General features: G+C 43.1%; 1 protein-coding gene across 7 annotated transcripts in view; it reads right to left on the bottom strand.

The window, feature by feature from the left end:
- Window positions 1-25,356, bottom strand: part of polk (polymerase (DNA directed) kappa) — a 130,582-nt gene that overhangs the window by 77,094 nt on the left and 28,132 nt on the right. For all 7 annotated transcript variants that reach the window (XM_070886037.1, XM_070886075.1, XM_070886064.1 and 4 more), the window contains exon 3: window positions 23,824-23,943. In XM_070886037.1, coding sequence (XP_070742138.1) covers window positions 23,824-23,943 — 120 coding nt within the window. The remainder of the gene's footprint in view (window positions 1-23,823; window positions 23,944-25,356) is intronic.

The raw sequence follows: 25,356 nt of genomic DNA, 5'->3' as shown, positions 1-25,356 counted from the left end.
TCACTGGAGTTTAGAAGAATGAGAGGGGATCTCATTGAAACGTATAAAATTCTGACTGGGTTGGATTGACTGAATGCAGGGAGAATATTTCCCCTGGCTGGGAAGTCTAGGACAAGGGGTCACAGTCTCAGGATATGGGGTTGGAAATGTAGGACCGAGATGAGGAGAAATTTTTTCACTCAGAAGGTGGTGAACCTGTGGAATTCTCTATCACACAAGGCTGCAGAGGCCAAGTCACTGAATGTATTTAACAGGGAGACACAAAAGACAGCAAGGGGTATGAGGAAAAAGCAGAAATATGATGTTGAGATCAAGGATCAGCCATGATCATACTGAATAGCGGTGCGGACGCGAAGGGCCGAATGGCCTACTATTGCTATTTTTGCAATGTTTCTGTTCCAGAACCTATTATTAGGGCACTTAGAAAATCATAGTCTGATTGGGCAGAGTCAAAATGGATTTATGATAGGGAAATCGTGTTTGACAAATCTGTTCTTTTGAGGTTATTGCTAGCAGTGTAGATAAGGGGGAAGCAGTGGATGTAGTCTGTTTGAATTTTCAGAAAGCATTCAATAAGGTGTCACACCAGAGTTTATTACACACAATTGGGGATTTAGGGTAATATATTAGCATGGATTGAGGATTGGTTAACGGACAGAAAACAGAGATTGGGAATAAACGGATCATTTTCATGTTGGCAAGCTATAACTAGTGTGGTACCGCAAGGATCAGTGCGTGGGCCTTAGCTATATACAATGTACGTCAATGATTTGGATGAGGGGACCGAGTGTCACATATCCAAGTTTGCTGACGAAACACAAAAACATAAGAAATAGGAGCAGGAGTCGGCCATTTGGCCCGTCGAGCCTGCTCCGCCATTCAATATCATAGCTGATCTGATCCTGGCCTCAACTCCACTTCCCCGGCCAATCCCCATAACCCTCGACTCACTTATCGCTCAAAAATCTGTCCATCTCCATCTAAAATACATTCAATGACCCAGCCTCCACAGCTCTCTGAGGTAGAGAATTCCAAAGATTCACGACCCTCAGAAGTAATTCCTCCTCATTTTCATTTTAAATGGCTGACCCCTTATTCTGAAACTATGCCCCCTCATTCTAGATTCTCGCACGAAGGGAAACATCCTCTCTGCATCTATCCTGTCAGCACCCTCAGAATCTTATACATTTCAAGATCATCTCTTAGTCTTCTAAACTCCAATGAGTGTAGGCCCAACCTGCTCAACCCCTTCATCTCAGGAATCAACCTCGTGAAACTTCTATGAACTGCCTCCAATGCAAGTATATCCTTCATTAAATAAAGAGACGAAAACTGCATGCAGTACTCCAGGTGTGGTCTTACCAATGCCCTGTACAGTTGTAGCAGAACTTCCCTACTTTTATACTCCATCCCCCTTGTAATAAAGGCCAAACATTCCATTTGTCTTTCTAATTACTTGCTGTACCTGCATGCTAACTTCTTGTATTTCATGTACAAGGACCTCCAGATCCCTCTACCTCAGCATTTTGTAATCTCTCCCCATTTAATAATTTGCTTTTTAATTTTTCCTACCAAAATGGATAACCTCACATTTTCCCACTTTATATGCCATCTGTCAAATCTTTGTGCACTTAGCCTATCTATATCCCTTAGTAGATTCTTTGTGTCCTCCTCACAACTTGCTTTCACACCTATCTTTGTATCATCTGCAAATTTGGCTACATTACTCTCGGTCCCTTCATCCAAGTCATTAATATAAATTGTAAATAGTTGAGGCCCCAGCACTGACCCCTGTGGCACCCCATGAGTTACAGTTTGCCAACCTGAAAATGACCCATTTATCCCGGCTCTTCTTTCTGTTAGTTAGCCAATCCTCTATCCACGCTACTACATATTACCTCCAACCCCATGAGTTCATATCTTGTGCAGTAACCTTTTAAGTGGCAAATGACTGCAAAAGTTTCGATAGATATGTGAAGAGAAAAAGATCAGTTAAGGCTAATTTAGGTCCCTTGCAGTTGGAGTCAAATGAATTCATAATGGGGAACAAGGAAATGGCAGACCAATTGAACAAATACTTGGATTCTGTCTTCACTAAGGAAGACATGAATAACTTCCTGAAAATATTAGGGGACTGAGGGTCTTGCGAGAAGGAGGAACTGAGGGAAATCCTTATTAGTCAGGAAATGATGTTTGGGAAACTGATGGGACTGAAGACCGATAAGTCCCCAGGGCCTGATAGTCTGCATCCCAGAGTACTTAAGGAAGTGGCCCTAGAAATAGTGGATGCATTGGTGGTCATTTTCCAAATTTCCATGGACTCTGGATCAGTTCCCATGGATTGGAGTGTAACTAATATAATCCCACTTTGTAAAAAAGGAGGGAGAGAAAACAGGTAATTATAGACCAGTTTGCCTGATATCGGTGGTGGGGAAAATGTTGGAATCAATTATTAAAGATGTAATAGCAGCGCATTTGGAAAGCAGTGACAGGATCGGTCCAAGTCAGCACAGATTTATGAAAGGGAAATCATGCTTGACAAATCTTCTAGAATTTTTTGAGGATGTAACTAGTACTGTGGACAAGGGAGAACCAGTGGATGTGGTGTATTTGGACTTTCAAAAGGCTTTTGACAAGGTCCCACACAAGAGATTGGTGTGCAAAATTAAAGCACATGGTATTGGGGGTAATGTACTGACGTGATAGAGGACTGGTTAGCAGACAGGAAGCAAAGAGTCGGGATAAATGGGTCCTTTTCAGAATGGCAGGCAGTGACTAATGGGGTACCACAAGGTTCAGTGCTGGGACCCCAGCTATTTACAATATACATTAATGATTTAGATGCAAGAATTGAATGTCTGTTTTTATATTTCTTACTGGTTTACTCTCAGAAGCTATCTTTTCTATCTTCATAATTCTTTTAGTCGTCCTTCGCTGGTTTCTAAAAACTTCCCAATCCCCTGGCCTTCCACTGTTCATCGCAACATTGTATGCCTTTGTTTTCAATTTAATACCATCCTTGACTTCCTTAGTTAGCCACGGATGGTTCGCCCTTCTCTTAGAGTCTCTCTCACTGGAATATATCTTTTGCCTTCTCCTTTCTCTTTTTACATTTTTGCTCATCGGATCCCCCCCCCCCACTACTTAGTTTAAAGCCCTAGTTATTCGATTCACCAGGACTCTGGCCCCATCCTGGTTGAAATGAAGTCCCTCCCAACAGAACAGCTCCCTCTATTACCCCAGTACTGGTGCCAGTGCCCCATGAATTGAAACCCATTCCTCCCACACCAATCTTTGAGCCACGCGTTCATCTCTCTGATCTTATTTACACCATGCAAATTTGCTAGTGGCTCAGGTAGTCATGAAAGGCAGTTCAGGGAGGAGCATGCAGTGGCGGTCCCAGGTTGACGGCAGTTCGGGGAGGAGCAGCTCGCTGCAGCTGGTGCAGGGTCAAAAGTAAGAAAGAAGTCAAAAGTAATCGAAGTGTGACGTCACAGCCAAGAGGGTAAGTGATTGGCTGGTTGATTGGCAAGTAGTTTTTCTTTTTCTTTGTCTTTTTTCTTGTCTTATCAGTAAGAAACCTTTGGCGTTATTACCAATTAAGTTAATCTAAGGGTTAAGTCAAGGCAGGAGAGCCCAGACCTGTGTCATGCTCCTCCTGTGCTATGTGGGAAATCCGGGACACTACTCGTTTCTCTGACAACTACATGTGCAGGAAGTGTATCCAGCTGCAGCTCCTGACAGACCGCATTGCGGCACTGGAGCTGAGCATGGACTCACTTTGGAGCATCCGCGATGCTGAGGATGTCGTGAATAGCATGTTTAGTGAGTTGGTCACACCACAGGTAAAGGTTACACAGACAGATAGGGAATGGGTGACCATCAGGCAGAGCAGTGGAAGAAAGGTAGTGCAGGAGTCCTCTACGGTCATCTCCCTCCAAAACAGATACACCACCTTGGGTACTGTTGGGGAAGATGACTCATCAGGGGAAGGCATCAGCAGTCAAGTCCATGGCACCAGGGGTGGCTCTGCTGCACAGGAGGGCAGGAAGAGGAGTGGGAGAGCTATTGTGATAGGGGATTCGATTGTAAGGGGACGAGATAAGCGTTTTTGCGGCCGAAAACGAGACTCCAGGATGGTAGGTTGCCTCCTTGGTGCAAGGGTCAAGGATGTCTCGGAGCGGCTGCAGCGCATTCTGGAGGGGAGGGTGAACAGCCAGCTGTCGTGGTACATATAAGTACCAACGATATTGGTAAAAAAATGGGATGAGGTCCTACAAGCTGAATTTAGGGAGCTGGGAGTTAAAATAAAAAGTAGGACCTCAAAGATAGCAATCTCAGGATTGTTACCAGTGCCACGTGCTAGTCAGAGTAGGAATTGCAGGATAGCTCAGATGAATACGTGGCTTGAGGAATGGTGCAAGGGGGAGGGATTCAAATTCCTGGGCCATTGGAACCGGTTCTGGGGGAGGTGGGACCAGTACAAACTGGACAGTCTGCACCTGGGCAGGACCGGAACGGATGGCCTCGGGGAGTATTTGCCAGTGCTGTTGGGGAGAGTTTAAACTAAAACGGCAGGGGCATGGGAATTTATGCAGGGAGACAGAGAGAAGCAAAAAGGGGGCAAAAGCAAAAGATAGGAAGGAGAAAAGCAAGATTGGAGGGCAAAGAAATCAAGCGCAAAAATCAAAAAGGGCCACATCACAACATAATTCAAAACAAACAAAGTGTTAGAAAAACAAGCCTGAAGGCTCTGAGTCTCAATGCGAGGAGCATTCATAATAAGGTGGATGAATTGACTGCGCAGATAGCTGTTAACGGATATGATGTGATTGGGATTATGGAGACATGGCTTCAGAGTAACCAAGACTTGGAACTCAACATCCAGGAGTATTCAATATTCAGGAAGGACAGACAGGAAGGAAAAGGAGATGGGGTAGCGTTACTGGTTAAAGAGGAGATTCACGCAATAGCAAGGTAGGACATTAGCGTGGATGATGTGGAATCTGTATGGGGAGAGCTGCGAAACACCAAAGGGCAGAAAACGTTAGTGGGAGTTGTGTACAGACCACCAAACAGTAGTAGGGAGGTTGAGGATGGCATTAAACAGGAAATTAGGGACGCGTGCAATAAGGGTACAGTAGTTATCATGGGTGACTTTAATCTACATATTGTTTGGGCTAACCAAACTGGCAGCAATACTGTGGAGAAGGATTTCCTGGAGTGTATAAGGGATGGATTTCTAGACCAATATATCGAAGAACCAACTAGAGAGCAGGCCATCCTAGACTGGGTCTTGTGTAACGAGAGAAGATTAATTAGTAATCTGGTCGTGCGGGCCCCTTGGAGAAGTGATCACAATATGGTACAATTCTTCATTAAGGTGGAGAGTAACACAATTAATTCAGAGACTAGGGTCCTGAATTCAAAGGAAACTTCAACAGAATGAGACGTGAATTGGCTAGGATAGACTGGAGAATGATACTTCAAGGGTTGATGGTGGATCGGCAATGGCAGGCATTTAAAGATCACAAGGATGAACTTCAACAATTGTACATCCCTGTGTGGCATAAGAATAAAAAAGGGAAGGTGGCTCAACCGTGGCTAACAAGGGAAATTAGGGAAAGTGTTAAATCCAAGGAAGAGGCATATAAATTGGCAAGAAAAAGCAGCAAACCTGAGGGCTGGGAGAAATTTAGAATTCAGCAGAGAAGGACTAAGGGTTTAATTAGGAGGGGGGAAATAGTGTGTGTGTAAGATTGCAGGGAACAAAAACTGACTGCAAAAGCTTCTATAGATATGTGAAGAGAAAAAGTTTAGTGAAGACTAATGTAGGTCCCTTGCAGTCAGAATTCATAATGTGGAACAAGGAAATGGCAGACAAATTGAACAAATACTTGGATTCTGTCTTCACTAAGGAAGACATGAATAACCTCCCGAAAAAACTAGGGGACCGAGGGTCTAGCGAGAAGGGGGAACCGAGGGAAATCCTTGTCAGTCAGGAAATGGTGTAAGGGAAAATGAAGGGACTGAAGGCCGATAAATCCCCAGGGCCTGATAGTCTGCATCCCAGAGTACTTAAGGAAGTGGCCCTAAAAATAGTAGATGCATTGGATGTCATTTTCCAACATTCCATGGACTCTGGATCAATTCCTATGGATTGGAGGGTAACTAATGTAACTCCACTTTTTAAAAAAGGAGGGAGAGAAAACAGGGAATTAGCCTGACATCGGTGGTGGGGAAAATGCTGGAATCAGTTACGAAAGATATAATAGCAGCGCATCTGGAAAGCAGTGACAGGGTCGGTCCAAGTCAGCATGGATTTATGAAAGGGAAATTATGCTTTACAAATCTTCTAGAATTTTTTTGAGGATGTAACTAGCAGAGTGGACAAGGGAGAACCAGTGGATGTGGTGTATTTGGACTTTCAAAAGGCTTTTGACAACGTCCCACACAAGAGATTAGTGTGCAAAATTAAGGTACATGGTATTGGGGGTAATGTATTGACGTGGATCGAGAACTGATTGGCAGACAGGAAGCAAAGAGTGTGAATAAACTGTCCTTTTCAGAATGGCAGGCAGTGACGAGTGGGATGCCGTAGGGTTCAGTGCTGGGACCCCAGTTATTTACAATATACATTAATGATTTAGACGAAGGAATTGAAGGTAATATCTGCAAGTTTGCAGATGACACTAAGCTGGGTGGCAGTGCGAGCCGCGAGGAGGATGCTAAAAGACTGCAGGGGGACTTGGACAGATTAGGTGAATGGGAAAATGCAAGGCAGATGCAGTATAATGTGGATAAATGTGAGGTTATCCACCTTGGTGGCAAAAACAGGAAGGCAGATTATTATCTGAATGGTGACAGATTAGTAAAAGGGGATGTGCAAAGAGACCTGGGTGTCATGGTACATCAGTCATTGAAGGCAGGCATGCAGGTACAGCAGGCAGTAAAGAAAGCAAATGGCATGCTGGCCTTCATAGCGAGGGATTTGAGTATAGGAACAGGGAGGTCTTACGGCAGTTGTACAGGGCCTTGGTGAGACCACACCTTGAGTAGTGTGTGCAGTTTTGGTCTCCTAATCTGAGGAAGGACGTGCTTGCTATTGAGGAAGTACAGCAAAGGTTCATCAGATTGATTCCCGGGATGGCAGGACTGACATACGAGGAAAGACTGAATCGGCTAGGCTTATACTCACTGGAATTAAGAAGAATGAGAGGGGATCTCATAGAAACTTATAAAATTCTGATGGGACTGGACAGGTTAGATGCAGGTAGAATGTTCCCGATGTTGGGGAAGTCCAGAACAAGGGGTCACAGTCTAAAGATAAGGGCAAAGCCATATAGGACCGAGATGAGGAGAAACTTTTTCACCCAGAGTTGCGAACCTGAGGAATTCTCTGCCACAGAAAGTTGTTGAATCCAATTCGTTGGACATATTCAAAAGGGAGTTAGATGTGGCCCTTACGGCTAAAGGGATCAGGGAGTATGGACAGAAGGCAGGGGTGGGGTACTGAGGTCGCATGATCAGCCAGGATCATATTGAATGGCGGTGCAGGCTCGAAGGGCCAAATAGCCTCCTCCTGCACCGATTTTCTAATGTTTCTATGTTTCTTTCGGCAGTCCCTCGGAATCGAGGAAGACTTGCTTCCACTCCAAAGTGAGTTCTTTGATGGCTGAACAGTCCAATAGCCACAGACCTTGTTACAGGTGGGACAGACATTCGTCGAGGGAAGGGGTGGGTGGGGCTGGTTTGCCGCATGCTCCTTCCGCTGCCTGCGCTTGACCTCTTCACGCTCTTTGCGTTGAGACTCGAAGAGCTCAACGTCCTTCCGGATGCACTTTCGCCACCTCGGGCGGTCTTCAGCCAGGGTCTTCCAGGTGTCAGTGGTGATGTCGCACTTTACCAGGGAGGTTTTGAGGGTGTCCTTGTAACGTTTCAGCTGCCCACCTTTGGCTCGTTTACCATGAAGGAGCTCCACATAAAGCATTTGCTTAGGGAGTCTCTCATCTGGCATGCGAACTATGTGGCCTGCCCAGCGAAGCCGATCGAGTGTGGTCAGTGCTTCAATACTGGGCATGTTGGCCTGGTCGAGGACACTGATGTTGATGCGCCTGTCCTCCCAGGGGATTTGCAGGATCTTGCGGAGACATCGTTGGTGATAGATCTCCAGCGACTTGAGGTGCCTTCTATACATTGTCCATGCCTCAGATCCATACAGGAGGGGGGGTATTATTACAGCCCTGTAGACCATGAGCTTGGTGGTAGATTTGAGGGCCTGGTTTTCAAACACTCTTTTCCTCAGACGGCCAACGGCTGCACTGGTGCACTGGAGGCAATGTTGAATCTCCGCGTCAATGTCTGCCTTTGTTGGCAAGAGGCTCCCGAGATATGGGAAATGGTCCACGTTGTCGAGGGCCTCGCCGTGAATCTTGATGATTGGAGGGCAGTGCTGTGCGGCAGGGACAGGCTGGTGGAGGACCTTTGTCTTACAGATGTTAAGCGTAAGGCCCACGTTTTCATATGCCTCAGTGAATACATTGACTATATCCTGGAATTCAGCCTCAGAATGTGCGCAGACGCAGGCGTTGTCCGTGTACTGCAGCTCAACGACAGTGATTGGGGTTATCTTGGAACTCGCCTGGAGGCGGCGAAGTTTAAACAGCTTCCCACTGGTTCTGTAGTTTAGTTCCACTCCAGCAGGGAGCTGGTTAATTGTGACGTGGAGCATGGCGGCAAGGAAGATTAAGAAGATGGTTGGAGCAATGACGCAGCCCTGTTTGACCCCGGTCCGGACGTGAATTGGGTCTGTAATGGATCCATTGGTAAGGATCACGGCCTGCATGTCGTTGTGAAGCAGGCGAAGGATGTTGACAAACTTTTGGGAACATCTGAAACGGAGGACTACACTCCATAGACGCTCACGGTTGGCAGTGTCAAAGGCCTTTGTAAGATCGAAAAAGGCCATGTATAAGGGCTGGCGCAGCTCCCTGCATTTTTCCTGCAGCTGTCGCGCTGCAAAGATCATGTCCATTGTGCCCCGTATTTATTACCTTTGTGGTTCTGCTTTTTAATTTCACCCGTAGCTGTTCAGATACCCTCAGCAGAACCTCTTTCTTTGTCCTATCTATGTCATTGATACCTACATGGACCACGACAACTAGATTTTTCTCCTCCCATTCTAATTTCCTCTCTAGCCCGGAGGAGATGTCCTTAACCCTGGCATCGGGCAGGCAACACACAGCTTTCGGGACTCACGCTCTTGGCTGCAGAGAACAGTGTCTATACAATTCGATACAAAGCTAGGTGGGAATGTAAGTTGCGAGGATGGCGCAAGGAGGCTGCAAAGGGATATAGACAGGTTAAGTGAATGGCCAAAAACATGGCAGATGTAATACAATGTGGAGAAATGTAAAGTTATCCTCTTTGGTAGGAAAAATAGAAATGCAACATTTTTTTTTAAATGGGAAATGCTGGTACTCAGAGGGACCTTGGTGTCCTTGTATACGAATTACAGAAAATTACATACAGATATAGCAAGCGGTAGGTTAGTCTTTATTGCAAAAGGACTGGAGTACAAGAGTAAAGAAGTCCGACTATAATTATATGGGGCCTTGGTGAGACCACACCTGGAGTACTGTCGACAGTTTTGGCCTCCTTGCCCAAGGAAGGATATATTTGCCGAAAGGGAGTGCAACAAAGGTTCACTGGACTATTTCCTGGAATGAGGGGATTGTCCTATGAGGAGATATTGAGGAGAATATGCCTATATTACCTAGTATTTCGAAGAATGAGAGGTGATCTCATTGAAACGTATAAAATTCTTAAGGGGCTTGACAGGGTAGATGCTGGGAGGATGTTTCCCCTGGCTGGGGAGTCTAGAACTAGGGGTTACAGTCTCAGATTAAGTGGTCAGCCATTTAGGACTAAGATGAGGAGAAATGTATTCACTCAGATGGTAGCGAATCTTTGGAATTCTCTACCAGAGAGCTGTGGATGCTCAGTTTTTGAGTATATTCAAGTCTGAGATCGCTAGACTTTTAGATACTAAGGGAACCAAGGGATATGGGAAAAGTGCAGGAAGGTGGAGTTGAGGTAGATCAGCCACAATATTACTGAATGGCGGAGCAGGTTTTAAGGGCCTACTCCTGTTATTATTTCTTATGTTCTTATCTCATCAATGTGATAAAGACGACCATTGATGGCTACTTGCCACCACCCACAATGGATTGTTGCTTGACAGTTACGCGGCAGCAACAGAAAATACAGAAGCTCGCATTTTTTTAAATAAAGCTTTTAACTCGCACACTGCCACCACCCAAACCCCCTGTCGCCCCTACTCTCAGGTACAAAAATAATAATAAGTACAGCACTTCAGATAACTTTGCTGACAATGCCAAACCCGGACTTGTACCCTTGCTACAAGCCTTAAAAGGCAGAAGTTCATATGGTCCACAAAACTCCATGAAAATACTTTCCCAGAAGCAGCAGCACTGTGGCACAAGACAGAACTTGCAAACTAGGAGCACATTGCCTGGGTGATACCTCTTAATTCTTTGAAAACTGGGATACAGGAAACCAACAGGTGCTTGCCATAGCTGAATCAAGTTTATTAAATTAGCACAATGGTTGACTGAACTCTCCCTTCAAGTTCAAGACCATAATCCATGTGCACATTAGCAAACACTTTAATTTAGCATGCCAGACAGAGCAAGCAGTCCATGTACTGTGATTCATACTTATTTTGAAATCCAAATATATTTGCATTGCAACAATACCTTGGAAGTAACACTTTGCATACCTGTCCGTAATATATATCTGCAGCCTGGGGAAAGAAGGCGAGCAGTAACCACATTTCAAGTCACAGGGTTGCCAACTCCGGTTGGACATATTTCTGCAGCTTTCATCACAAGACCTCCTGCCTCCAACTGCGAGAGAGACGACTCTGGGGATATGCTGTCCACTGATATTTGCTACAATCCCGACTCCCTACAACTACCGTGATTATATTACTTCGCACTCTACTTCATGTAACGACTCCATTCCTTTCTCCAGGTTGCTCGGTCATTGCATCTGCTTGGATTCTTCCACATAAGAGGTTCAAAAATGCTATCCTTTTTTCTCCCCGATTATGGTAGGCAGTGCCCTCAACCATGTCCGACCCATTTCCTGCACTTCCCCCTCGCCTCCTCCCACCCTTCTCCTCCCTCCCAAAACCATGAGAAAATCCCACGTCCTCATCTTCCACCCTACTAGCCTCCACATTCAATCGATCATCCTCTGCCATTTCCGCTACCTCCAGCATGATCCCAACACCAAATACATTTTTCTGCTCCCCACCCCTTTCAGCGTTCAGTTGGCACCATTCCCTCAGTGAACCCTTGGTCTAGTCCTCCATTACTCCCAACACCTGCTCTCCTTCCGCTGCCACCTTCCCAAGTGAGTGAATGAGAGCTAACATCTGCCCTTTCACCTCCTCCCTTGCCACTGTCCAGGGCCTCAAACACTCCTTTCCTCTGAAACAGTGATTTACTTGTGCTATTCCAATCTAGTATACTGTATCCTATGCTCACAATGCGGTCTCCTCTAAATTTGTGAGATTGCTTTGCTGAATGCCTATGTAAATGCGACTGAGTTTTCTGTCTCTTTCCACCTCAATTCTCCAACGCCATCCACTCTGACCTCTCTGTCCTTGCCTCTGTCCAATGAAGCTCAACGCAAGTTCTAGGATTGGCACCTCATCTTTATACTAGGCACTGCACAGCCTTCAGACCATAACATTGACATCACAAAGGATATACGGCACAGTTCACAGTATGTTGTGGAACCAACCAGGGAGCAGGCTATCTTAGTTCTGATACTGTGTAATGAGACAGGATTAATAAATGATCTCATAGTAAAGGATCCTCGAGGAAAGAGTGATCATAGCATGGTTGAATTTCAAATTCAGTTGGAGGGTGAAAAAGTTGGGTCTCAAACCAGTGTCGTGATTTTAAATAAAGGTGACTACAAAGGTATGAAGGCAGAATTCGCTAAAGTGGACTGGGTAAATAGATTAAAGTGCAAGATGATTGATAAGCAGTGGCAGACATTTAAGAAGGTATTTCAAAACTCTCAACAAAAATATATTTCAGTGAGAAGAAAAGACTAAGAGAAGGGATAACCATCCGTGGCTAACTAAGGAAGTAAAGGATGGTATCAAATTGAAAACAATGGCATACAATGTTGCCAAGCTTAATGGGAGGCCAGAGATCGTCAAAAAAAATCAGCAAAGGACGACTAACAAAATAATGAGAGAAGATAGATTGAGTAAATTAGCAAGAAATATAAAAACAGACAGTAAGAGCTTGTACAGGTATATAAAAAGGAAGGAGGTAGCTAAAGTAAACATTGGACCCTTAAAGGATGAGACTAGGGAATTAATAATGGGGAATAGGGAAATGACGAGATTTTGAACAAATATTTTGTATCGATCTTCCCAGTAGAAGACACTAAAAACATCCCAATAATAGATAATCAAGGGGTTATGGGGGGGGACGGGACTTAAAACAATCACTAAAGAAAAAGTGCTCTGTAAAATAATGGGACTAAAAGGTGGACAAGTCCGCTGGACCTGAAGGCCTGCATCCTAGGGTCTTAAAATAAGTGGCTGCAGAGATAGTGGATGCATTGGTTGTAGTCTACAAAAAGTCCCGGGATTCTGGAGAGGTCCCAACGGATTGGAAAACCGCAAATGTAAAGCCCCGATTTAAAAAAGGAGGCAGACAGAAAGCAGGAAACTATATACCAGTTAGCCCAACATCTGTCGTTGGAAAAATGTTACAGTCCATTATTAAGGAAGCAATAGCAGGGCATTTGGAAAAGCATAATACAGTCAAGCAGAGTCAGCATGGTTTTATGAAAGGGAAATTATGTTTATGACAAATTTGCTGGAGTTCTTTGAGGATTTCACGAGCAGAGTGGAGAAGGGGGAAACCAGTGGATGTGGTGTATTTGGATTTCCTGAAGGTATTCGATAAGGTGCCACATAAAGGGTTACAACACAAGATAAAAGTTCATGGAGTTGGGGGTAATATATTAGCATGGATAGAGGATTGGCTAACTAACATCGGGAGAAATGGGTAATTTTCTGGTTGGCAAACAGTAACTAGTGGGGTGCCACAGGGATCAGCTGGGTCCTCAACTATTTACAATCTACATGAATGACTTGGATGGAGGGACCGAGTGCAATGTAGCCAAGTTTGCTGATGATACAAAGATGGGTGGGAAAGCAAGTTGTGGGGAGGACATAAAGAATATAGACAGGCTAAGTGAGTGGGCAAACATTTGGCAGATATGGAGTATAATGTAGTAAAGTGTAAGGTTATCCACCCTGGCAGGAAAAATAAAAAAGCAAAATTATTTAAATGGAGAGTTTACAAAATGCTGCAGTAGAGGGACCTGGGGGTCCTTGTGCATGAAACACAAAAAGTTAGTATGCACGTACAGAACGTAATCAGGAAGGCAAATGGAATGTTGGCCTTTATTGCAAGGTGTATGGAGTACAAAAGCAGAGAAGCCTTGCTACAACTGTACAGGGTATTGGTGAGACCATATCTAGAATACTGCGTAGAGTTTTGGTCTCCTTATTTAAGGAGGGATATACTTGCATTGGAGGCAGTTCAGAGAAGGTTCATGAACTAGGTAGATTCTGGAGATTGACTGACATAGAAACATAGAAAATAGGTGCAGGAGTAGGCCATTCAGCCCTTCGAGCCTGCACCGCCATTCAATGAGTTCATGGCTGAACATGCAACTTCAGTACCCCATTCCTGCTTTCTCGCCATACTCCTTGATCCCCCTAGTAGTAAGGACTACATCTAACTCCTTTTTGAATATATTTAGTGAATTGGCCTCAACAACTTTCTGTGGTAGAGAATTCCACAGGTTCACCACTCTCTGGGTGAAGAAATTTCTCCTCATCTCGGTCCTAAATGGCTTACCCCTTATCCTTAGACTGTGACCCCTGGTTCTGGACTTCCCCAACATTGGGAACATTCTTCCTGCATCTAACCTGTCTAAACTCGTCAGAATTTTAAACGTTTCCATGAGACCCCCTCTTATTCTTCTGAACTCCAGTGAATACAAGCCCAGTTGATCCAGTCTTTCTTGATATGTCAGTCCCGCCATCCCGGGAATCAGTCTGGTGAATCTTCGCTGCACTCCCTCAATAGCAAGAATGTCCTTCCTCAAGTTAGGAGACCAAAAAACTGTACACAATACTCCAGGTGTGGCCTCACCAAGGACCTGTACAACTGTAGTAACACCTCCCTGCCTCTGTACTCATGAAGAAAGGTTGAGCAGATTGGGCCTGTACTCATTGGAGTTCAGAAGAATGAGAGGTGATCTTATTGAAACGTATAACATACTGAGGGGGCTCGACAAGGTAGATGTAGAGAGGATGTCTCCACTCATGGGGGAATCTAGAACAAGGGGGCATAGTTTAAGAATAAGGGGTCGCCCATTTAAAACGGAGATGAGGAGGAATTGTAGATTTTTGAACGATAAGGGAGTGAAGGGTTCTGGGGATTGGGCAGGGAAGTGGAGCTGAGCCCAAGATCAGATCAGCCATGATCTTATTAAATGGCGGAGCAGGCTCGAGGGGCCAAATGGCCTACAACTGCTCCTATTTCTTATGTTCTTATCAAACAGGACATTTGGCCCAACCAGTCCATGCCAGCGTTTATGCTCCATTCGAGCCTCCTCCCATCTTTCCTCATCTCCCTCATATGCTTGTGTAGCCTCCCCTTAAATGCATCTATAGTATTCGATTCAACCGCTCCCTGTGGTCGCGAGTACCACATTCTCACCACTCTTTGGGTAAAGATGTTTCCTCTGAATTCCCTATTGGATTTCTTGGTGACTATCTTATATTGATGGCCTCTAATTATGCTCTTCCCCACAAGTGGAAACATTCTCTCTATATCCACTCTATAAAACCTTTCATAATTTTAAAGACCTCTGTCAGGTCACCTCACAGCCTTCTCTTTTCAAGAGAAACAGAGACCCAGCCTGTTTATCCTTTCCTGATATGTATACTTTCGCATTTCTGGTATCATCCTTGCAAATCTTCTCTGCACCCTCTGCAGTGCCTCTATGTCCTTTTTAGAATGTGGTGAACAGAACTGTACGCAGTACTCTACGGGCTAGACTTTCCTATGAGCCCCTCAACGCCCGATTGCCCGCTCAGAAAAACCGCTAACGTTTGGTGAATAACGCTGGTGAAAATTTCCACTTTTAATGTTTAAACTAATTAAAACTAATCGCCTGGCAAAAAAATGGGCATTGCACCTTTATTGTCAGCGGTTTTCTCGGCGGTTAAGGGGAAACTAAGTAAAATGGGCGGTTCTTACCAGAATGGACGGTATGTATTTAAAATTTAGTCTGAGGCTGCGGTTGGGCCTGGGGAGGGGGGAAAACTTAAAAAAAACATTTTCAATAAAAAAATATAAAAATATAAAGAAGATTTACAAGGATGATACCAGAAATGCGAGAGTGTACATTTCAGGAAAGGATTCCCAAGACATTTTTACATCTAATCACCGTTTTAAAATTTTTAAAAAATAAATAAAGAACCTTTAACTTACCTTTCTTTGCAGAGTACTCACCTACCTTCCTGTTTAAGCAGCTTTTACAGGGCAGTTCTCTCGGTGATCTGGAGATTGGCGGTTGAGGCCAAATTTACGCCCTGGCGATTTTTCTTGGCGTTGCACGTCGGCGGTTTGGTCCCAGCAGGCATGTTCAGATGTGGGTGATACCAATAAAAAAACTAAGGGGGAAACTTTCGCCGGGCGGAAAAACAGCTGTACCACCGAAAATGACAGGAAAATCTAGCCTTAAGTGTGGTCGAACTTTTCAATTCTGTACCTCTAGAAATAAATCCAAGTGCTTGGTTTGCTTTTTTATGGCCTTGCTAACCTGTGTCGCAACTTTGTGATTTGTGTATTTGTACTCAAAGATCCTTTTGATCCTCGACCCCAGACTCGCACCCTCCAAGTAATAAGTGACCTCCCTTTTCTTCCTACCAAAATGTAATGCCTCACAATTATTCACTTTGATAACTTCCCAGTTGGGAGTGCTATAATTAGTTTCAGAAAGCATGTGTTAAGGGGAGGGGGGGCGGGGGGGGGGGGGGGGGGGGATCGCTCCTGATAGCTATCCAGTCAACTTGCAAGAATAGATTTCAGATGAGGACAGGGTCCAGCTTGGCTGAAGTGCCCTCCAACACCTGAATAGCTGGCTAACACTCAGCCGAGGCTCACACAGGAAAAACTGCCATGTGGACAAAATACCAGACGGCTGCCAATACTCATGGAACCATACCTCAGTGTGTGTTAGTGTCTTCAGAAGAGGGGAGAAAATTGGAAAAAAGGTATTTTCTGATTATCCTTAAGTAACAAAAAGATAAGTCATTGTAATACAATGGACAAATAAGAATAGATTAATCAGGAGAATGAGACAACAGATTTAGTTCTTTAATCTACACACGGTCCTCAAATTTCCACAGTGCAATACAGACAAGTATCCACTATCAATCAATCATAAGCCTGCATTTTCAGACCAGTGTTATTTTAATTCCAGAATTAATCCATTTATTTTAAACTGATTAACACTGACATTAAAATGATATCAGTTGGAAATACTCAGTCACAGTATCTACTACTACTGGCTGTTGTGATCTTTTGCAGCTTTCAAAAATGACTGCCCAGTATCAAACTTCAGAAAAATTTGTATAGCCAGAGACAAACTGAAGGGGTGATTAGTTGACATGGACACACATCAAAGAACTGCATGATCCCCAATCATGTCTTAGCATACATCTGGCAATAACACAACACTGATCAAATCTGAAAAAAAAATAAACCCACTATATATTCCATTCTGAACGTATACTACAAGTGTTCAGATGACTTATTAGAATAAAAAGACTAATTGGTGCCATGTGAATGATTTCTTAACATTGTGTCCTTTGGATGCTCCTAATCTTGTGACCATTGAAAATTCTTCAGTGAAACCCATGATCTGGTTCATGCCACGAGATGACGATGAATCAAAACACTCACTCAACAAAGGGAATTCACTATAAAAATTATTGAACGACCTATACTTGAAAACACTACAAAGGACTACAATGTGTCTAAATCCTGTACAAATGATTTCAGAAAAAAATATTAAATACATTTCAGAAAATTAACACAACAAAGCACACAGCACGAAAGAAATCTGAACACTGTGCATTACTACAACTTGGAACTTGCGGAGAAAATGTTAACTAGCAGACAACAGAGCACTGATATTCCAAACCACTGTAACAGAGCAATAGGACTCATGCTGATGCCCATTACACTAAGTACAGTTTCTGATCTATTCCATGCAAGAGGAGAAAAGTAGGAATCAGTGCAAGAGACATAAGAAAGTTGATTAAAAAGGGAATAGGTTGCAAGTAGATTTGTCAAGACAAGATTTGTCTGAAATTAACAAAATAACTCACAGAATGCTGCACCTTTTTGAAGACTTTTTGAACCAGGAATCCCAGCATGCAACCTAACATGTTTCAGTTTCAGTACAAATCAAGCATCATATTACATGAAACAAAATTACCTCTATTGGTCACTTCAATAAACACAAGACAAACATCATTCATTTGTTTGCCTTTTGGTGGAGTTCAGTACACCATTTTCTGGCAACATTTGTAAATTAATGGGCAGTGGTACAACAACAATTTTTATTTATTTATCATCTTTAACCTAGTAAAACATTCCAAGGCGCTTCACAGAAGTGTTAGAAGACAAAACAGATAAATGTGACACCGAGCGAAGAAGAAATTACAGCAGATGACCAAAAGCTTGGTTAAGAGGTAGGTTTTAAGGAGCGTCTTAAAGGAGGAAAGGGAGTTAGAGAGGCAGAGAGGTTTAGGGAGGAAGTTCCAGAGCTTAGGGCCCAAGCAGCTGAAGGCACAGCCACCAATGGTTGAACATTTAGAATCAGGGATGCTCAAGAGGGCAGAATTTGAGGAGTGCAGACATCTCGTGGGGTGTGAGGCTGAAATAGATTACAGAGTTAGGGAGGGACAAAGCCATGGAGGGATTTGTAAACAAGGATGAGAATTTTGAAATCAAGACGTTGTTTAACCGGGAACCAATGTAGGTCAGCAAGCACAGGGGTGATGATGACTTGGTGCGAGTTAGGACAGAGGCTGTGTCACCAGAACAACTTACACTTGTAACAACTGAACACAATGAAACATCCCAAAACTCTTTACAAATGGGAGAAGGTAACGAGCAGGAGTAGGGAGAAAGTGGTTAGGGTAAATAACTGAAAATTCAGTAAAGAAGTGGGTTTTGAGGGAGCTTCTGTTGGTGGGGAGATATAGCAAGGCAGCAGTGGATATACATTTTAAAATTAAAATTTCAAACAATTTGGAGATAGGCAACAGAATTGGACAAAGGTATAGCTCTTTCAGAGAGCCAGCATAGGTAATACAGGCCCAATTGCCTCCTTCTTTGCTGTCAAATTCTATGATTCTATGGTCACAAAGTACAGGTTAGAATTGGAGTGCATGCTTATAAGTTCACTTTGTTTGGGGCAGAAAGTGACAATTGGGGCAGGCAAGGGAACATAAGCAATGTGGAAATGAAGGCATGATCAGAGATGCAAACAGTGAGGTCTTGAGGCTGCATGTTATGAGGAAATCAAAGGCGGCCACATAAGCAGGTGGGAGAGTTGGGGTTGAGGGAGGTAGCCTGTACAGAGACTTTGGTTGGACAGGAAGGAGAATATTTCAGCATGGAAGGTACCTGTGGGCAAAATGAAACTTTGTTGAGTCTTTAGCTGAAGTTAGCTTCTTTTTAAAGACTTAATTTAGCGAAAATTATTTTGAGCTACACAATAAGGAACAAAACTTTATATACAAAGTATGAAGTCATTTGTCGAGGAACCAACTAGAGAGCTGGCCATTCTAGACTTGGTGATGTGTAATGAGAAAGGACTAATTAGCAATCTTGTTGTGCGAGGCCCCTTGGGGAAGAGTGACCATAATGTGGTAGAATTTTTCATTAAGATGGAGAGTAACAGTTAATTTAGAGACTCGGTTCCTGAACTTAAGGAAAGGTAACTTCGATGGTATGAGAAGTGAATTGACGAGTATAGACTGGCAAAGGATATTTCAAGGGTTGACAATGGATAAGCAATGGCAAACATTTAAAGATCACATGGATGAACTTCAACAATTGTACATCCCTGTCTGGAGTAAAAATAAAGCGGGGAAGGTGGCTCAACTGTGGCGAACAAGGGAAATTAAGGATAGTGTTAAATCCAAGGAAGAGGCATATAAATTGGGCAGAAAAAGCAGCAAACCTGAAGACTGGGAGAAATTTAGAATTCAGCAGAGGAGGACAAAAGATTTAATTAGGAGGGGGAAAATAGAGTATGAGAAGAAGCTTGCTGGGAACATAAAAACTGACTGTAAAAGCTTCTATAGATATGTGAAGAGAAAAAGATAGTGAAGACAAACGTGGGTCCCTTGCAGTCAGATTCAGGTGAATTTATAATGGGGAATAAAGAAATGGCAGACCAGTTGAACCAATACTTCCTTCGTGAAGACAGAACAGAAGACACAAATAACCTTCCGGAAGTACTCAGGGACCGAGGGTCTAGTGAGAAGGAGGAACTGAAGGATATCCTTATTAGGCGGAAAATTGTGTTCGGGAAATTGATGGGATTGAAGGCTGATAAATCCCCAGGGCCTGATAGGCTGCTTCCCAGAGTACTTAAGGAAGTGGCCCTAAAAATAGTGGATGCATTGGTGATCATTTTCCAACCATCTACTGACTCTGGATCAGTTCCTATGGACTGGAGGGAAGCTAATGTAACACCACTTTTTAAAAAAGGAGGGAGAGAGAAAACAGGTAATTATAGAGCGGTTAGCCGGACATCAGTAGTGGGGAAAATGTTGGAATCAATTATTAAAGATGAAATAACAGCACATTTGGAAAGCAGTGACAGGATCGGTCCAAGTCAACATGGATTTATGAAAGGGAAATCATTCTTGACACATCTTCTGGAATTTTTTGAGGATGTAACCAGTAGAGTGGACAAGGTAGAACCAGTGGATGTGGTGTATTTGGACTTTCAAAAGGCCTTTGACAGGGTCCCACACAAGAGATTGGTGTGCAAAATTAAAGCACATGGTATTGGGGGCAATGTACTGACTTGGATAGAGAACTGGTTGGCAGACAGGAAGCAGAGAGTCGGGATAAATGGGTCCTTTTCAGAATGGCAGGCAGTGACGAGTGGGGTGCCTCAGGGCTCAGTGCTGGGACCCCAGCTATTTACAATATACATTAATGATTTGGATGAAGGAATTGAGTGTAATATCTCCCAGTTTGCAGATAACACTAAACTGGGTGGCGGTGTGAGCTGTGAGGAGGACGCTAAGAGGCTGCAGGGTGACTTGGACAGGTTAGGTGAATGGGCAAATGCATGGCAGATGCAGTATAATGTGGATAAATGTGTGGTTAGCCACTTTGGGGGCAAAAACACGAAGGTAGAACACGATCTTAATGGCGGCAGATTAGAAAAAGGGGAGGTGCAACGAGACCTGGGTGTCATGGTATATCAGTCATTGAAAGTTGACATGCAGGTACAGCAGGTGGTGAAGAAGGCAAATGGTATGTTGACCTTCAGAGCTAGGGGTTTTGAGTATAGGAGCAGGGAGGTCTTACTGCAGTTGTACAGAGCCTTGGTGAGGCCTCACCTGGAATATTGTGTTCAGTTTTGGTTTCCTAATCTAAGGAAGGACGTTCTTGCTATTGAGGGAGTGCAGCGAATGTTCACCAGACTGATTCCCGGGATGGCTGGACTGACATATGAGGAGAGACTGGATCAACTGGGCCTTTATTCACTGGAGTTTAGAAGGATGAGAGGGGATCTCATGGAAACATATAAAATTCTGATGGGACTGGACAGGTTAGATGCAGGAAGAATGTTCCTGATGTTGGGGAAGTCCAGAGCCAGGGGACAGTCTAAGAATAAGGGGTAGGCCATTTAGGACTGAGATGAGGAGAAACATCTTCACTCAGTGTTGTTAACCTGTGGAATTCCCTACCGTAGAGAGTTGCTGATGCCAGTTCATTGGATATATTCAAGAGGGAGTTAGATATGGCCCTTATGGCTAAAGGGATCAAGGGGTATGGAGAGAAAGCAGGAAAGGGGTACTGAGGTGAATGATCAGCCATGATCTTATTGAATGGTGGTGCAGGCTCAAAGGGCCGAATGGCCTACTCCTGCACCTATTTTCTATGTTTCTAGGTCATCAGTGTGCAATAAATCATAAACAAATAGTTATCAGTAGAGTCACAGCAAACAACTACCACATGCCAAATTGAATGAAAGTATGACATTCGATGATGAGCAAATGTAGAGAACTTAGGTGACAAGGGATCTTGTACAAGATGGAATGATAAATATACTCCATACAGGATGAACTACTGATGAAGAGTGCAAGTCAACAAACAAATGGATAAATTCAGTAATTCTCACATCACGTCAATTTATGATTGCCGATGATCCATAAACCTTCTTGTTATGATTTAATATTTAACATGTATTCTTTAACCCACTGGTGGGACTACTTTCCGACATCCTCCATGCCACTATTACATTTTCAGCAATTTTCCTGACAATATTGTTCTTATGTGCTCTGCATTTACATGGGTGCAACAGTTTGCACCTGGTCAAATTCTTAACTCAGGAGGAGGCAGAACCTATCAACAATCGTGTGAGATGCAACAGTACTTATGTCTGTTCCAGCATTTTCAAGTGGAATAGCAAGCTCATGTGCTGTACAGTATGAAATATCTCTATCATCATAATGCCCATAGTGATATTCAACAAAAATAATCTCATTTCTTTTGCAAGTAATATCCTCTGAACTATCAAACAAAGCTCCAAAAATTGAATGGTGCTTAGTTTCACTAGAAGCCCGTTGCTTTCAGGATTAGCCTATGTTGCTCCAGCAACAGAGTCATCTTGATAATCTGTTCCAACTTTAAACACCAATTCATCAGAGAAATCTCACATCACTAATCATTCACCCAGATTTAACTGTCAAAATAGCAGTGAGGCCAAGGCGTCACTATTATTTGTGTGTAAATGGTACAAATTTAAAAGTTGCTGTTTGAAATGTGCTGCTCCACCTTTTGCTTTGCAAAAACAGCATCTCGTTGTCTGGTTCAACATTGAATGGTGTGAAGTTGCTGTATTTGCACAGTAGATATGGACTAAAGTCATCACAGAATGTTAAGCCTTGTCCATTCCAGTCTAAATAGCCTTTCAACATCATGAAAACTGTTAATTACTGCCAATCAAGCTCTCTGGAATTGACAATTAACTATTACAAGCGTGGAGTCTCATTCCTTCAGGGTTTAATTGTTGTTGGAGATTTTAGAATCATATATTCTTGTGGCCTCCATAAGATTCTAAGAAATAATAGTAACTTTTATTTATATAGCGCCTTTAACATAGTAAAACATTCCAAGGCGATTCACCACAATTTTACAACACGTTAGATATTGACCATTGAGGGAAAGAGAGAAAAAGCGTGAGAAGGAAGTGTAAAAAGAGGTTAACAGCTCAGGTCCAAATAGGAGCAGGAGTAGGCCATATGGACACTCTAGCCTGCTCCGTCATTTAATAAGATCATGGCTGATCTGATCATGGACCCAGCTCCACTTTCCTGCCCGCTCCCTATAACCCTTATTGCTCAAAAATCTGTCTATCTCCGCCTTAAATCTATTCAATGACCCAGCCTCTACAGCTTTCTGGGGCAGAGAAGTCCACAGATTTGCAACCCTCAGAGAAGAAATTCCTTCGCATCTCAGTTTTAAATGGGCAGCCCTTTATTCGGAGACTATACCCCCTAGTTTTAGTTCCCCTTATGTGGAAATATCCGCTCTGCATCTGGAAATATCCTCTCTGCATCCACCTTGTCATTATCTTACATGTTTTGATAAGATCACTTCTCATTCTTCTGAGCTCCAATGAGTATAGGCCCAACCCATCGTCATCAGTCAACCTCATCTCCAGAATCGCGAACCTTCTCTGAACTGCCTCCAGTGCAAGTATATCCTTCCTTAAATAAGGAGACCAAAACTGTACGCAGTACTCCAAGTGCGCCCTTACTAACAGTTGTAGCAGGACTTCCCTACTTTTATACTTTATCCTCCTTGTAATAAAGGCCAACATTCCATTTTCCTTCCTGATTACTTGCTGTTCCTGCACATTCACTTTTTGTGTTTCATGCACAAGGACCTGTATTTGGCCTGTCAAGCCTCTGCCAGCTCTTGGAAAGACCTGTCCAATTCAGTCCCACACTCCAACTTTTTACCCATAACCCTGTAAATTAGTCCTCTTCAATACATGTCCAATTGCCTTTTGAAAGGTCCTATGGAATCTGATTTCACCACACTTTCAGGTAATGTGTTCCAGATCATTTATGTGTATAGATGTTTATCCTTATTTTCCCTCTAGTTCTTTTGCCAATTATTTTAAATCTATGACCACTGATTACTGACCCACTTGCTAGAGTTTTTTTTTTTAAAGTTACTTTTCCTTTGTCTCTTTTTCTGTCGCTCTCTTAATCCAATCTTTCATTCCCTCTCTTGATTTCTCTTTGAGCTATTAGAGGGGCTAATCAACAAATTCAATACAGACAAAGATTCAGAATATCTTTGTATATGTGCAAAGAGAAATATCCCTGCTATTTTTTTCCCTCAGCTCTCTTACCTGGTGCTGCCTTTTCTTCAGTTGGTGCTCTGTAATCTGTGCCTTTTGCTGTAACATTCTCTCAATTCGTTGGTTCACTTGTTGTTCTTTCCTTCGTTCATTTTCATAAAATCTTGATCCCTAGGACCAAAATTTTTTTTAAATTAAGGATTGATTTATTTAGAAATCAGGGACTTGAACGAACTAATTATAAACAATGCACCATCACTGAGTCCATCGGGTAACAATGACAATTCTACAATTTACTCACTTCAATTAGCAATTAATGCATCCTCAGATGTTTCCAAAGAATGTGCACTTTTTTCAAAAATAAACTTTAATTCATAAATGTAAGAGATAGCAACAAACACAGCCCAAGAAAACGGTGGCAGAGAGTTCAAAAGTGGGGAACCATGAGGTCATCCACTTTGAACCCAAGAAAGATAGATCAGATCAAAGTATTTCTAAATGGTAGAAAACTAGGAGGTTTGGAAGAAGAGAGATTTATTGGTCCATGTACAGAAATCACGAAAAGCTAGTGGACAGGTACAAAAAAATAATTTAAAAGGCTAATGGAATGTAAGCAGTTATCTCAAGGGGGCTAGAATACCAAGGGATGGCAGTTATGCTACAGTTGTCTAAAGCTCTGGCTACTGCATTCAGCTCTGGGCACCTCACCTCAGAAAGGATATATCGGCCTTGAAGTGGGTGGAACGCAGATTCACCAGAATATTGGGGCTAAAAGGGTTACATTAAGGTGACAGGTTGCATAGACTAGACTTGTATTCACTTGAGTATAGAGAATAAGGGGTGATCTAACAGAGATGTTTACCATGATTATAGGGTAGATGGAAAGAAACTATTTCCTCTGGTGGTTGAGCCCAGAACAAGGGGGCATAACCTTAAAATTAAAGCTGGGCCGTTCAGGGCTGATGTCAGGAAGCACTTCTTCACACAAAGGTTAGCGGAAATCTGGAAAACTCTCCCTCAAAAGGCAGATAAATGGAATCACGGTACAGATCAGCTAAGATTTAATTAAATGGCGGAACAGGCTCCTGAATGGCCGACTCCTGTTCCTAAATTCCTAAAGCATTGTAAAGTCATAATAACAGATAAAATGTACTTTGAGATACATCACTGCAGGTAGCGTGAAAGAACGAACGTGCATTTATATTACGCCTCTCATTAGATTCCAAAGAGCTTCACAACCAATTAATACATTTTTTTGAAGAGTAGTCACAATAATAATGTAGAGAACATGGTTGCAAATTTGTGCACAGTATGGTGCCACAAACATCAATGCGCTAAATGACCAATTGAACTGTTTTGGTGGTGCTGGTTGAAGAATAATTGTTGGCCTGAACACCAGGACAACTCCATTGCTCCTTGTCAAATAGTGCCAAGGTATCTTTACGTCCAGCCAAGACGGCAGATGGGACCTCGGTTTAAAGTTTCACCTGAAAGGCGTTGGCATTAATGCATACATTTGTATCTAAACATTGCACTTCGAAGGTTGCTACAATTATGAGGTACATCATTAGTGCTGGCACTAAT

Source organism: Pristiophorus japonicus, chromosome 1, assembly GCF_044704955.1.
Source record: "Pristiophorus japonicus isolate sPriJap1 chromosome 1, sPriJap1.hap1, whole genome shotgun sequence".
Classification (NCBI taxonomy): Eukaryota; Metazoa; Chordata; class Chondrichthyes; family Pristiophoridae; genus Pristiophorus; species Pristiophorus japonicus.
Note: the sequence above shows the minus strand (reverse complement) of the source record. Positions and strands in the feature narration are given on the sequence as shown.